The sequence below is a fragment of the Hippichthys cyanospilos genome, chromosome 3 (genome assembly GCF_059441005.1).
Source record: "Hippichthys cyanospilos isolate Australia breed blue-spotted pipefish chromosome 3, RoL_Hcya_1.0, whole genome shotgun sequence".
NCBI lineage: Eukaryota > Metazoa > Chordata > Actinopteri > Syngnathiformes > Syngnathidae > Hippichthys > Hippichthys cyanospilos.
Window position 1 is genome coordinate 4,093,245 of NC_142371.1, and position 13,174 is coordinate 4,106,418.

Sequence of the window (13,174 nt, forward strand, 5' to 3'; positions counted from 1 at the left end):
TATGGGTCATTCGATTTTATTACACTATCAATTAGATTGGTGTTTTTTTTACAGCCTCTGGTTGCTTACAAGTACATTTACACAACAGAGAACATTTTTTTTTTTTGGTCAAATTAAAATATCTGCTTTTTCTTGGTGCATGGCTTTGGTTTAGGGATCACAGGGGGAAGAGAAACAAACATCTTCTCTTCATGTTGGAACCAAACCAGTCATATATTTTTGTATATCGGTAAGCCAGGGATGGGCATGATAATTCTTCTTTGTTTGGAGTTGATTTTTCTGCAACTTGGAGCAAGTGAGGCAAAATGGAGAGCACTACTTGGCTGCCAGAAGCAGAGGCATTTTTGAATCATCCACAACAAGTCTGCTTTCTAGAAGCCCAGCAAAATTAACGGGAAGTTAAGTTATTGTATATTCAAGAGCACGTCAGCGAATGACACCACTCTCAGGGGCAGCATTATTCTGCCCTGAAAACAGGAGTTCAGAACTTTTCAAAGAAAATTCACAAATGATAAATAATGAATTAATTGCTCATCCCCAGCGCATACCGAGCAATTTGGTTGAATTGTGCTTAGTGCCACACTGTCGCAATCAATACGGCTGCATACACCTGACTAAAATTCACATTTATCTCAAAACATGTCATCGTTTTACTATACAAGCCTCTAAAATGACATGTGAAAAGCATGACCCTTGAACCAACTGATAATCACGTCCAGTATAAATAAAAAATACAATTACATCCAAAACACAGCATTGTAAAAGGCAATAACGCAGCAATTAAAATCTCAATGACATATTTAATATTTCACAGGGAGGGGATTGAACAGAGGACACGTATAAACATGATTGGGAGTAACTACGGTATTACATACCTTACTACGTCTGCTAAATGCTGGTAGGGAACCCTCAGTGGTGGTTTTTGCGATCAAAATAAAAACAGGCAAGCTTATTCTCATCTATGGTTTCAGTAGTATCATTAAACTGTGGACATTCACTAACATAGCTGTACAAATTATACAAAGGCTGTGACCCATCGTTACACAGCCCGCCTCTTGAAACACACCATCACAACCCCATTGTGTGTGTTTTTGCATCACCTCCAGAAATGGGGAGTATCTGCACACCCCGCAACGTGACCCTCCTAAGTGGCTTTGTAAAATGACACAGACAGCTAAGAGGAAAAAGAATATATCAAAGCATCGATAGAGTGCTAATATTTTGTGTTAAGATGTCAAGACGAGTAGCTTAATGACATACTATCACTACTTAGAACTACGTGTGCTGTGTTTTTTTTAGGATTGAATACACACACCGACACAATATACTGCACTCCGTATTTTACACCTTTTTAATTCCTCTGCCTTGACACTCACCTGACACAATACGAGCAGGCTGCTACAAAATACCGACCGGAGCATCGTCGCATGTTACGTCGCTACTGACGTCACTACTCTGGGAATGACAGCGGGGAAAATAAAGGAACTAAAGGAATGGAATCTCAACATCTACCTTAAATACATTCAGAAAGAAGTTACTGTGTCGTCTTGTGCTGGTTTTTTACAACAGTCCGTTTTCAATCAGCCATGTAAGGAAATTGCTTCTCCTTCTCGTTTACAGCACAATGCGCTAGTTGATGTATTACTCCGTTACACCAATGAGTTAAATAAACGTCTACTGGGACATCTACTGTACTACTAGGAGGATACATTTGTGCCCAGAATTACTCATACCCTCGACAAGGCAAATAGTTATCTTCTGGCTGGACTGACACAAATAGCTGAACGAAGTTGTGTCAAAAGGTGTTCTTTTGGAATAATTGTCCAAAATGTCTCAGGCATTCGTTCTATACCGCTTGCTCTTATTCCGGTCGTCGGTAAGCACGAACTGCCCTTGCGGTTACTTGTTAGTTTCAGCAAGTTACACTTAATTTTCACAGCAGGACAAGCAACACTCTTCAGCGATTGTTACAAGCATATTTTAGGAATTTGGGAGTAAGCCACAGTACCCAGAGAAAGCTCTCTACTGTTCAAAAACGGTGATCAAAATGACCTTTAAAACGATGAATAAGAATATGTTTTAAAAGATGTGAAAGACTGTGACTAAAAAGAAAAACCAATGATCTAAAACAATAATATTCCTAACACAGCTGCTTCAAGCCAGTTTCTGCTCCGTCAAGTCATTTCCAGACAGAAGATAGCCATTCAACAAATAACTGGAGGTATGAATCATTTGGGGCCTAAGTGTACGTCCGATGTTATTTACAGTGTCCATTTGGAACGTCGACTTTTTATAAAGCAGTGACAGGAACAACACAAATAGTCACAGGCGCTTCATACACCGAGTTGTCATGCTTTCAATAAATCTATACTCTGTTTTTCGTTTATTAAGGTTGCGGTACAACTAAACTTAGGCTATACGGAACATTTTTGCTCTATACTTGCCAATCCGTTAAAAGCAAACGTGGAGGGCTGATACTCGAATATACGTGTGTATATTTTAAAATAATATCTATCTGACCTCATATAAGGTTTTGGATAAAGGCAAATTTCATTGAATTGCTCATATGTGGCGCTAGATGAAGATGAACACGCTGCCTACCACACTCATCTACATGGATACACTATAACTATGTGTGACAATATGAAGTCAATTGTGGAAAAATACATATTTTAAAGCATTATGCACCATTCTGGTGTGCCAGTGGGTCAAGTCATGCCACTGTGATGATTGTTTCAATGGGAATATTTTCTACAGTAACATCTAATCCAATGGAGATTAGATCAGATCAAGAGTAATATTCACTATTCACATTTTGGAAAGAATGATGGATGTAGTTGATCATTTACAATAAGTACGGATTTAAGACTGAGCTTATCCAGTTAATTAATGAATCTCAATGTTGTCAATCCATTACAGGTGTGTGGCTGGTGCACCACCATGGCGACGGGACGAAACCAGCGTTGGACTTGCTACCGACTCAGTTCATCTGCTCAAAGAATTTGTAAGTGGGGTTTTCATAGCCGTGGTTTTGCATTTTGGTGAGCTGTCGCTCTTCTGGGGTCAGCATGGGGTCCACCTGTTGGAGACAAGCACAAGTTCAATCGTCATACACTGTGGTCCATGCCAAGTTTAGCTATTTTTGTAGACGCACTCAGCTAGGCGCGGTTTCAAAAAAGTGGTTTGCGCCGTTGTGGGCGTGACCACTTTCCACCCAAATAGTATGCACTACCAAGTCCTATTATAGTTTTTCAATGGCATTTGCTTGTGGTCCTACCTCCACGATGCCATGGCTGATGGTGCCATAGGGCTTCCTGCGCACCAGCAGAAGACTGATAACCATCACCATGGCGATGGCTACCGCCACCACCAGCAAGCCCACCATGGCTCCACGGTTGAACGTCTCCAAAGCGTCGGGTTGCTTTGGAAAGAAAAATGCAAGGCGATGACTCATTTTTTTTTTTTAGTTACTTGAACATTGATCACCGTTGAACATTGATCGCATCTCACCAATTCATCTCGCTCAATCTCATCAGGCTTGTACACAACTTGCTTGAGTTCCACAGAGGTGTTGATCTGCAAGGAAACAGAATGCACCAAAACATTTAGACACTTATTAAGAATGGGACAGAAAAATAATTTAAAAAAATAATCAAATTGGACATATTATGAACTTAAACTTTCTAATTGCTTACACACAGATACAGGAGTTGGATCTCTGAAATAGTAATTGCTTAAGACCAATATAAGAATCCTACCTTTTCTTCATACTCATAAGTAGGAGCCCTCTCAGATGTTGCATAATCATATTCATCTCCTGTAAACACAAAATCATCATCTCATTAGGTTAAAGAAGATTCAAGATTCAAGAGTTTTATTTTCATATCCGTAGTAATACTACACAATGAAATTCCTATTCTGTTCACTTCCCCGAGCAAACTCCATTCCACAATCGAGCAAGTAATAAAGTTCGCTATAAAACTGAAAAACATTAATAGAGCAATAAGGGCAACAATAGTGAAACACGAATAAATGAATAGACTCACATTCTGCGCATATTATGGAGTAGATGGAGTGAAATAAAGTGTATACATAGTATACATGAGGATAATAGTGCAAAATACCATGTTAGTGCTGAAAATGACAAATTTAGCAGTTTTCCTGCATTGTGCAGGATTTGTAAGGTGCAGTGCGGTAAAGTGACGGTGATGAGGCAGATTGGTGCCTCACTCACCCCACCTCACCCACTAACAAAACTTATGAATAAATATGTCATTACAATTCTAAATACTTGTCTCAGAAAAATAATTATATGGGATGGACAGTCATGGGATAGAACAATACAACCGAGTAAAGTCTTTTACTTTAGTGTTATTACAAGGTATGTCTTTTCCCTCATTACTTATAGTTTGCACAACCCCAATAGATAGAGAATGAAACTTTGCTCACCTTTTTTATTTGACTGAAGGTCTGTAGCGACAAAGACAAAAGACAATATTACAAAAGACAGCCGAACGCAATAGATGTAACGTGATGCAGACACAGCACATACCGACGCGGGGAGGATAAGGCCTGTTCTGGAACTCTCTCTCCTCTTCTTCCTCGTCATCCTTCTCTTCCTCGCTCTCAGCTGGCAGAAGCTCCTCAGTGGTGTGCGTCTCAGAGAAGGACGTGGTCATGAGCTCGCTGATGTCGCCGCGCTCCGCCCGCACCAGCTCTTCTACGGGAAAAAGACCACTTTTGTGAATTTGATCTGTCATGAGACCTTTTGAATTTTTCTAATTCACAAAAGGAAATGTCCCAGCATACGGATGTCATCATGGAGCTCCTCGGCCAAGATAGGATCCTTGTAGAGCAGCGCCAGACTCTGGTTCATTCTCTCCTCGATGACATGCAGATGTGTGTACACCTGGAACAATTGCAAGTCACAATAAATCTAGTTATTGAACTTTTGGCTACTTCTTAAAATATTACCCTCAACTCATTTTACGGTGTAGTTTTGTAGAGTAGTTTCCTTTTACGTTTTACTGCATATTTTCAAGCCTTTTCATGGAGAACATAGACCAACCGGAACTATCCTGTTTAGACTTTATTGCTTATGCGTACATTGCAGATCATCAACTGGTGATTAGTTTGACATTAGTTTCTTTGAGATTACTATGGCATATCTAGAACTAGAACGTCAACTAACTTCACGTAAAGGATTTTGTTCGACATCCACTGGAGGGTCCACTGCAGAACCAAAGAATAAAGTTGGTTCTGTTGTCAGCAAAATTTAACTTTGATCGAAGCTTCAAGAAGATAAATAGATCCTTTACTATACGTTTTTTCATGAGTTTATTGAAGCGACACCAAGAGCTCGATTTTCACTAGTCTGCAGGAAATTTCAAAGCGTCACGCACCTGGAATTTCATCTGCTCAGCCTTCTGCGGGTCGACGGCCACAATATGCTGGTAGTGTCTGAGGGTGTGTCTGCGGTCCTTCTGCTCGGCTGCCATGTATCGCTTCAGAGCCTGCAGCACGCGCTCTGGCTACAAGGAGGACAGGAATGTTTCATGGCGGCCATTTTGCGGTTTCTACCTTCCTTCTTGTTTTACCTGGGGCTCGTCGGACTGAACTGCAGTCAGGTAGTTCTCTAGGGCCAGACGGCGGTTATTGTTGAGGATGGACTCCACTCTGGCCAGGTGAGTCTCCACCAGCCGCTGCCTCTCGCCCGCCACTTGTTCCTCCAGCGTCTGCAGCACGGATTGAAAGTGCTGCGGACAAAAGGAATAAAACGGAGGTTATGCAAGCGCTGCTGCCATAATACCACCTGGCATACTGACCTCATTTAGGGCCTGCTGCTCTGACTTTGGCAGATTCTTTGACTTGTTGTCTGCTTCAGCCCACTCCTTCATGATCTGACAAACGGAAAGATTTCACATCAGAAAACATACACATGCACGGTTTCCATTGAAAATACAGTACATAGGTCACAGGACATAGACTGCTTCCTAACAATTTTGCTGGGAAAGGCAGATTTTTGGGTGAAGGAGCATTTTCATTGTCGAATGTCTTTCTTCTGGCTCTGAATTGTGTGAAGCAGGTTACACACATAATGATAATCGGGCCAGCTTTTCTCACCCTGTGAAATTTACCTCATTGATGCGCTTCATCCGCCGTTCTTCCAGGTCTGTTTTTGCACGCAAAAAGTTGGCATGCTCCGTGTCGTCCACTGGCTTCTCGAAATAAACATCAACGCCATCTGTGGGTCGAGTGGTTGTCACTGCAGTAGGAGCCACAGAAAATACAGCTTTCACTTTCTTTGATTCAAAGTAGACAAAGTGCATCTGGAAAATATTCAAATGCTTCAATTTTTTCCACATTTCATTTTACTGCCTTACCCTGAAATGGATTTTAATTTTCCCAGAATTTGTCATAAATCCCCCCATAAATGTGTGAATGCTAAACACATTCACAGTTTCACACGTTATTCCACTGTTATTTTTACGATACCTTTTTAACTGTCATATTTAGCCATTCGAGCCTTTAAAATGTTTCAAAAATTCATGCCTGAAGAGCTAATATTTTTCTCATTTCTAACTTTCTCAAAAATGTCAGCCATTCGAGGTGCTCTTGTAGACTTGTAGAACTTGAAGAAATAGAACCTCTCCTAATTTGAAGAAAGAAATGTAAAGGATCGATACTAATTCTGGTATTGCTACAATACCAATCCCCACTTTAGTATCGATTCGATTGATACTTGCACACCCTAACAAGCAGTCAAACGAGGGCTAGGAGGGAGAATTGGGATTGCAGTACTGGCAGTCTGTAAAAAATCATAAATTAGCTATAGCATTGTTTAAGGTTTAAGCTGCAGGGTTCAATACGTACAAAAACAAAGCATCATTTTAAAGACTGGAAATTATATTACACCGTAAAAACTGCAGGACCATCAGTGAAAACAGAATGCCTTATCATTTTGAAGGAAAATACTCATTTGATCCATTTTGGAAAAACAAAATACATGGAAAATGGAAAGCAGTGTTATCACCCCATATTTGACATCAGTAATAGTTGTGCTTATCATCACGTACCGCTGTCCCCTTTCATCAGAGGTGGCGAGGTTGTGGCTTTGTAGCTTTTGTCATAGTAGGACGAGTCCAGGTAGTCAGACGTCTGGTAGGGACCAGAGTCGATGGGGTATTCGTACTTCTCCGGGTTTCTCACTGCTATGGGTTCCTCCTCGTCTTCCTCGTCAATCGGCTCCTCGTCCACCTCGTCCTCTTCTTCCTCTTCCTCCTCCTCGTCTTCCTCCACCACCTGGTCATCGTCGTCCTCCATGTCCGTCTCGTACATGTCGGTGTCGGGGGAGGGACTCGGGCTGGGTTCAATGACTTTGGCTCTGTAGGGAAAAAAAGTCAGTGATTTATCATTCGGTACATGCTAAGATGGCAGAGTAGAATCTGTCGGCGGTCTTACGCAGAATTGAGTATTCCGCGATTATGTGAGGTCTGGTGACCTGCTAGGAGTTCTCTTTCCTCCAGTTCTGCCTTACTGTTGGCGCTGCTTCGACCTGGGCAGCATACATACTCCACCCCGCGGAAATTTTCTCCACATGGCAAAAGCATGCCATAGCTGTGAAGCTCCAGATTGTCCACAGTGCACGCCTTGAGAACAACACACGTCGTCCTCAACGCTTTACCAACACGTATTAAAACCTCACACTCATTTAGATGCACTGATGTGTATCACACCTCCTTTGCAATGTTGTGCCAGTAGACATAACTCTCGCAGGCATCCATCTTCTCCTGGTGGAGGAAACGGCAACGGTCCGGAACGAGCAGGGCCTCGCTCACATACTCACCTTCTGAAAAACACAGAGACGTCAGTGTCATTTTCTCCTTTCTGGAATACAGGTCTGGCTTCCAAAGCGGGGCATCGTTCACCTGGCCTAATTTCAACATCTTTTCTCTTCATGCTGTCTTTCAAAGAAGAGAATCAATTATTGATTGTCTTTCAAAGATTAGCCCGACTTGTAGTGTGCGGTGTGACTGGTTGCCGTAACAACTGTACAGGAACAGTACGTGAGTGTATTTAAGATGAAAATTTCCCTTTTTAGTCAGTGTCAGCAACTCACATATACTGTGAATCTGCATACAATACAGTATGCAGTACAATACTTGAAAAATTATTATTATTTTTTTTTAGCGATTTTGCAAATTATTTCCCTCACTTGAGGAGCAACTTTCTAATTTTGTGGACCGTTTTTTTTTTCCTTGTTTGCAAGTTTATCACATGTACCTGAAACACTGATTTTACTGTATTGAAACAATAATAATAATAAATGTTTATTAATAAATATTATCATTACTAAAAGTTATTATCATTACCATGATTAATACAGTTACCAGTGTTTAATGCATCAGTGGCCTTACAATGACAGCATACAGGCGAGCAATTTCATTGTGTCCATAATCAAAGATTGAATATGATTATTTTATAGTGGTGTGTTGATGTTGGTAGCTATGTAATGTGATGACAATAATTTGGAATAAATGAGATGCAGGGACAAGTCAGGCTAATCGGAATGAATCCACCGAGGACAACTTCAAGCCACCTACATAAGTTATCAGGGTTTGGCTGTTACAACATTTTTTTTGTGTGTACGGTATATATTCCTCTACATATCTAACCAACGATGGGTTGCATGAGTGTGTGGGAAGTAGTTGGCAGTTTGCTATATTAGCACGGCCAGTTTTCTCCTTTATTTGTACTTAACTGCCCAATTTTGTCATTTAGTGTTTGTTGTGCATCACATTAAGCCACTGTTATTAGTAATTCTGGCCTTGACGTTCTTTGGCAGGGAGTATTGGCACATGCAGTCTTGCACGCCTTGCACACAAACACTTCTGTTATTTTTACCTTAATTTACACCCTATCATCCTTTTGCTTTGGACTATGGCAGGATTTTGGCAATGGTGTTTTATTGAGCGGAGAATATTGGCACAGAAAAATTTTCATCAACATATTTGGTGATGAGTACATTCTGGAATAGATACAGGGAAAAAATAGAACCGATGAGTGTTAAAATTAAGTAAAGTGAAGCGACAGAGAGGACTACATGAAATGAGAATTGAACCAATCATTCTCTATGTTATCGTTCGCCAATAAGCAAACTATCGTCTAGGATTGCAACTAATGATTATTTTACAGATCAGTCTGCCAATTGTTTTGTCAATTCATTGAAAAATGTAATGTTTAAAAAATGTATTTACATTTATAGAACTAGAGAACTCCATTTTCAAATGGACTTTAAAAATTGTATTATGTTTTTTTTATATTTTTACAATTCGGTGTTGTCAGTAAAGTGTAAAAAAAAAGCCAAAAATGTTGATCATTATTTTCCAATAAGCTGGAGTTGTATATGTTACAATATGCTTTGATAAAATGCCAATCGATTAGTTTTATAAGCATCGATACTCGAGTCATTGTTGCAACTCTGTTGTCTCTTCAAAAACTACATTTGTATTTTTTAGTTCAAACTGTGCCTGCTGTAAACATGAGATTATAATTTCAACACAGTATTCTGTTCATAGACATATATGTTTCAAGCAACCTCATACTGATCATTGTAGACTGACGATATTGATCCTCTTTAACTACTAACAGTTTCAAACACCTCTTTATTATTCATGTTTAATTTATTTTTATAGATTTTATATTCATTTAGCCTACACAGAAACATGTAAGGAGTCATTTACTAAAGCAAAAATTCATGTAACGTTATTAAACTTATTAAAACCAAAATATAGTTTTAGATTTTAGATTCTTCACAGGGGTAAAGATTTCCAAGATGAGAGCTTTGCACATCTTGGTATTTTCTCAGTCAGCTTTATGATGTGGATAATGCTATATGATTTTGAATGACTTTCAGTTCACAGCTGTGTGTTATCAATATTTTGTTGACCTCTTATTGTGTTTGACTATGTGAATTTGAAGGTATTTCCAAACTTCTGACCTTACTGTATTACTCACGACAAAACAGACTAAAGTGTGCTGTAAGTTAAATGACTTTCTCTTCCACATTTTCCTCACCTTCTCGATTAAATTAAGTCAACATTGCAAGAAAATGTTTCTTCTTACAACCCTGCAAGCTGAATTGCAAGTTACACATTTGGCTGATTTGTACTGCAGTGGTCTGTTTGGTGCTTACCTAGGCAGCGATAGGGCACCACTATGAAGGGGCGCGCCTGGCAATGGCTCCAGCCTTTCTTACACCAGTAAGGGATGTTCACAGGACTTTTTGCCTCCTCTACATGGGAGATGGAAAGCGCTGGGTACATCTGGTCGTGCAGGTCCATGCAGAGATGGAAGAGAAGGAAGAGGCATTGCAGAGGGAATGAAGGCAAGAGGAAGGGACAGGGGACATTTGGTCAGAGGAAAGTGTCACGCTGGATGATCAAATAATGGTTGTGGGCTACAGGAAGATGACTATATAAAGGAAAGGCTCATGCACTTTTCTAATACCATGCCAAAGCCTGTCTAGTACTTTGTTAAACATAACTTTATTATCACCTTGTTCAGTGTTCTTGACTGACTTTCTAATTTAATCCCTCATTGCTTTGAAACACTGGGATTTTTTTTAATTTAACGAAAGAGGTGCCCCATGATATTTATATAGCAAGTGTCAACAAATATAAAACCTATCATGAACCATCAAATAATGCTGCTGCGTTGGTTTTACATGTGCATCCTGTGGCCGCCAGATGGCGCTTGGTTGCCCTTTCCGCTAAAATAGGTAGGTAGTAGTAAAGACGGTGGTGTTAATGCTTTAGTGTCTCTTAATGTCAGGAAAAAAGAGTATAATAAGACGTGATATTATGTTGAACGTTTTTAATAATTATATAGCCATTGTTATCTAATTAAAAAAGAAATTAGGAAGGGTATAATTCTACAAAACATTTTGCAAATTCCAAAAATATTCCCTAAATAGTATTTTCATTAGAGTATACTAAACTTAAAGGCATTAGACCAAATTTTGTATTTCTATATCTGATTATTGTAATAGTTTTTAGTCACATGAAGGTTTTAGTCACATTTCTCAAGCCTACCTCCTGACAGTAGGAGAGAATTTCATTGGGATCTTTGAAGCAGTCCTTGCGGCCTTGAGGGTCCGGCTCCCACTGGCCAGTCTGTGGGTTCATGTGCAGCAGCTGACGGCCGCAGAACATCGCAATCTGCGGTTCTGCCACCTGGGGGCTGGGCCCGTTCACCTCACTCATGGACAAGGCCTGGAGAGGTTGGGGGGTTGGAGAGACAAAGAAGATGAGGATGAGTCGATACAAACTCAGTGACAATAATAGTCAAGCTGATCCAGGGGCAAGTGGGCCTCATAGATAATTAGTAGATGCACTCCAGCAATAAACCCAGCGCTGACTGAGAATGAGATATCAAATAAGAAAAGTTCAGCTAATACACAGGAAATCGAGCTTTAAAAGCATATCTATCGACAGAACCCAAAGTCAAAGGTGATCTATTGATAGCTCACTATTGAAAAAAAAAAAAAAGACCTTTAAGCCAATGAACAAGAGGCAATAAGAACCCAAGTTTGCTGGGAGCACCAAGGGTCGAGGCGTGCAAGATGTAAATATATATGATCTAATAAAAATACAGTATACAGTCTAAAATATAGCTTCCTTTGAGAGCACGCCTCGCCCCTCTGATGGCAGCCTTCTTGGATGTTGCTATTGATCGCGGAATATGTTGCCTCCACTCGAGGAGGTCCCGAGGGACCTCGCACTGAGGAACAAACAGCCGCTCCGGCTAGGAGTCAGGTGTTAAATCTAGCTCATTGACCGATGAGCCACTTCACTACATTAACAACACAGCACACACCAAAAAGAGAGGGCCCTGGAATAGCACAAACAAGTACTTCAACAAAACATGTTCTCTTCACCGTGTTACCTACAGCAGAGCCGCATGGAGGCCACATAAAACAAAATAAAGATGATTTAGTAGTGCAGAACAGGAACAAAAAGTCAATTTTCATAAAACCTGTCTGAGGAAAAAAAAAATAGGATTCTTTGTATAGCTGCAATCTTTTCATGTCTACAGAAGGACTTGAGAGATAGAGCAAAAGATGACAGAGAGGCTTGGAAGCACCGCTGAGCCAATTAGAAGAGAGTTGCCCGGAGGAAGAAAGTGAGAAGAAAAAAAAAAAATAAGACTGATGTCTGATCAAAGAGAAGCGCTGCTTGGGCCGGCTGCAGCTCAACTGTTTGAAGTTCTAATTAAAATTCATAGCGATCATTTAAAATTGCTGTACTTCCTATGGGGAAAGTAAATTAAAAATGAACAAATGGGAAGTTTACAGGTGTTTCAGTACATGGTGTGGTCAACCTTAAGCAAAGTATGCATCATCGTTAGGAAATTTTCCATGCAAACTATTTAATCGTTAGGTTCACAAACCACAAGATGGATCAGGATCAGGCAAAACCGGCTATAAAGAAAAGGAAAGAAGTCCAGTTTGCTGTAGATATCATTTAAATCCGTATTTGCTTTTTGAAACCGAAGCTTGCTCAAATGTCTGATTTTTCTTCTTCTAGAATGGTGACCTTAAAACACTTTTTTGATATTATCATAGAGAATATTATTACTGAAAACAGTCAAAACACCTTTGTATTTCATTGCACTTTTTTGTAAGGTTGAAACAAGTCCACAACGAATTTCAGAACCTTGATTCAAAAACATGTTTGAGGCATTTTTTTTTCTTATGCAGCAACAACTATTAATGCTCTGCTTGACAGGAAAACACGCTAGAAAATCCAACTTCGAAATAAAGCTTAATATATAAATGTACATGGATGCTTGGTGAGCTTTTATTTTGAAGTTTTTATGGCAACATGTTATGGCCTAACAATTTCACAAGTCTTTGCACTGCAACTATTGGCACTAATTCCTGTTACAAACAATAGAACGGTGTTCTGAAATAATGTTGAATTCAATTCATTGCACTAACAAACAACTTTGTCGTTGAGATACAGCACCTATTGCAAGTGTTTGCCAAGTGTTGGCTTGGGCTGCGTTATAGCTGCATCTAGCATAAATTAGCCGCTAGCGATCAACGATCCGAATCTGGACTGAACAGCACATTTTAGTCAGCACGGTTTATTAAAATATGATTAGTAGGAAA

General features: G+C 39.9%; 1 protein-coding gene and 1 long non-coding RNA gene across 2 annotated transcripts in view; one reads left to right on the forward strand and one right to left on the reverse strand.

Annotated features, from left to right (window-relative positions):
* LOC148425528 (amyloid beta precursor like protein 2-like) overlaps positions 1-13,174 on the reverse strand; it is a 38,073-nt gene continuing 24,899 nt past the window's right edge. Inside the window, exons 2-17 of the mRNA XM_088409312.1 lie at positions 11,094-11,273; positions 10,196-10,325; positions 7,737-7,849; positions 7,462-7,649; positions 7,077-7,384; positions 6,138-6,265; positions 5,826-5,900; positions 5,598-5,756; positions 5,403-5,531; positions 4,810-4,909; positions 4,553-4,720; positions 4,450-4,470; positions 3,759-3,817; positions 3,511-3,576; positions 3,278-3,421; positions 1-3,079 (exon numbers count right to left, since the gene is read on the reverse strand). Of these exons, the coding sequence (XP_088265438.1) occupies positions 2,981-3,079; positions 3,278-3,421; positions 3,511-3,576; positions 3,759-3,817; positions 4,450-4,470; positions 4,553-4,720; positions 4,810-4,909; positions 5,403-5,531; positions 5,598-5,756; positions 5,826-5,900; positions 6,138-6,265; positions 7,077-7,384; positions 7,462-7,649; positions 7,737-7,849; positions 10,196-10,325; positions 11,094-11,273 (2,067 nt within the window). The 3' untranslated portion in view covers positions 1-2,980. The remainder of the gene's footprint in view (positions 3,080-3,277; positions 3,422-3,510; positions 3,577-3,758; positions 3,818-4,449; positions 4,471-4,552; positions 4,721-4,809; positions 4,910-5,402; positions 5,532-5,597; positions 5,757-5,825; positions 5,901-6,137; positions 6,266-7,076; positions 7,385-7,461; positions 7,650-7,736; positions 7,850-10,195; positions 10,326-11,093; positions 11,274-13,174) is intronic.
* Positions 5,479-13,174, forward strand: part of LOC148425529 (uncharacterized) — a 32,789-nt gene continuing 25,093 nt past the window's right edge. The window contains exon 1 of the long non-coding RNA XR_015864948.1: positions 5,479-5,684. This is a non-coding gene — a long non-coding RNA (uncharacterized LOC148425529). The remainder of the gene's footprint in view (positions 5,685-13,174) is intronic.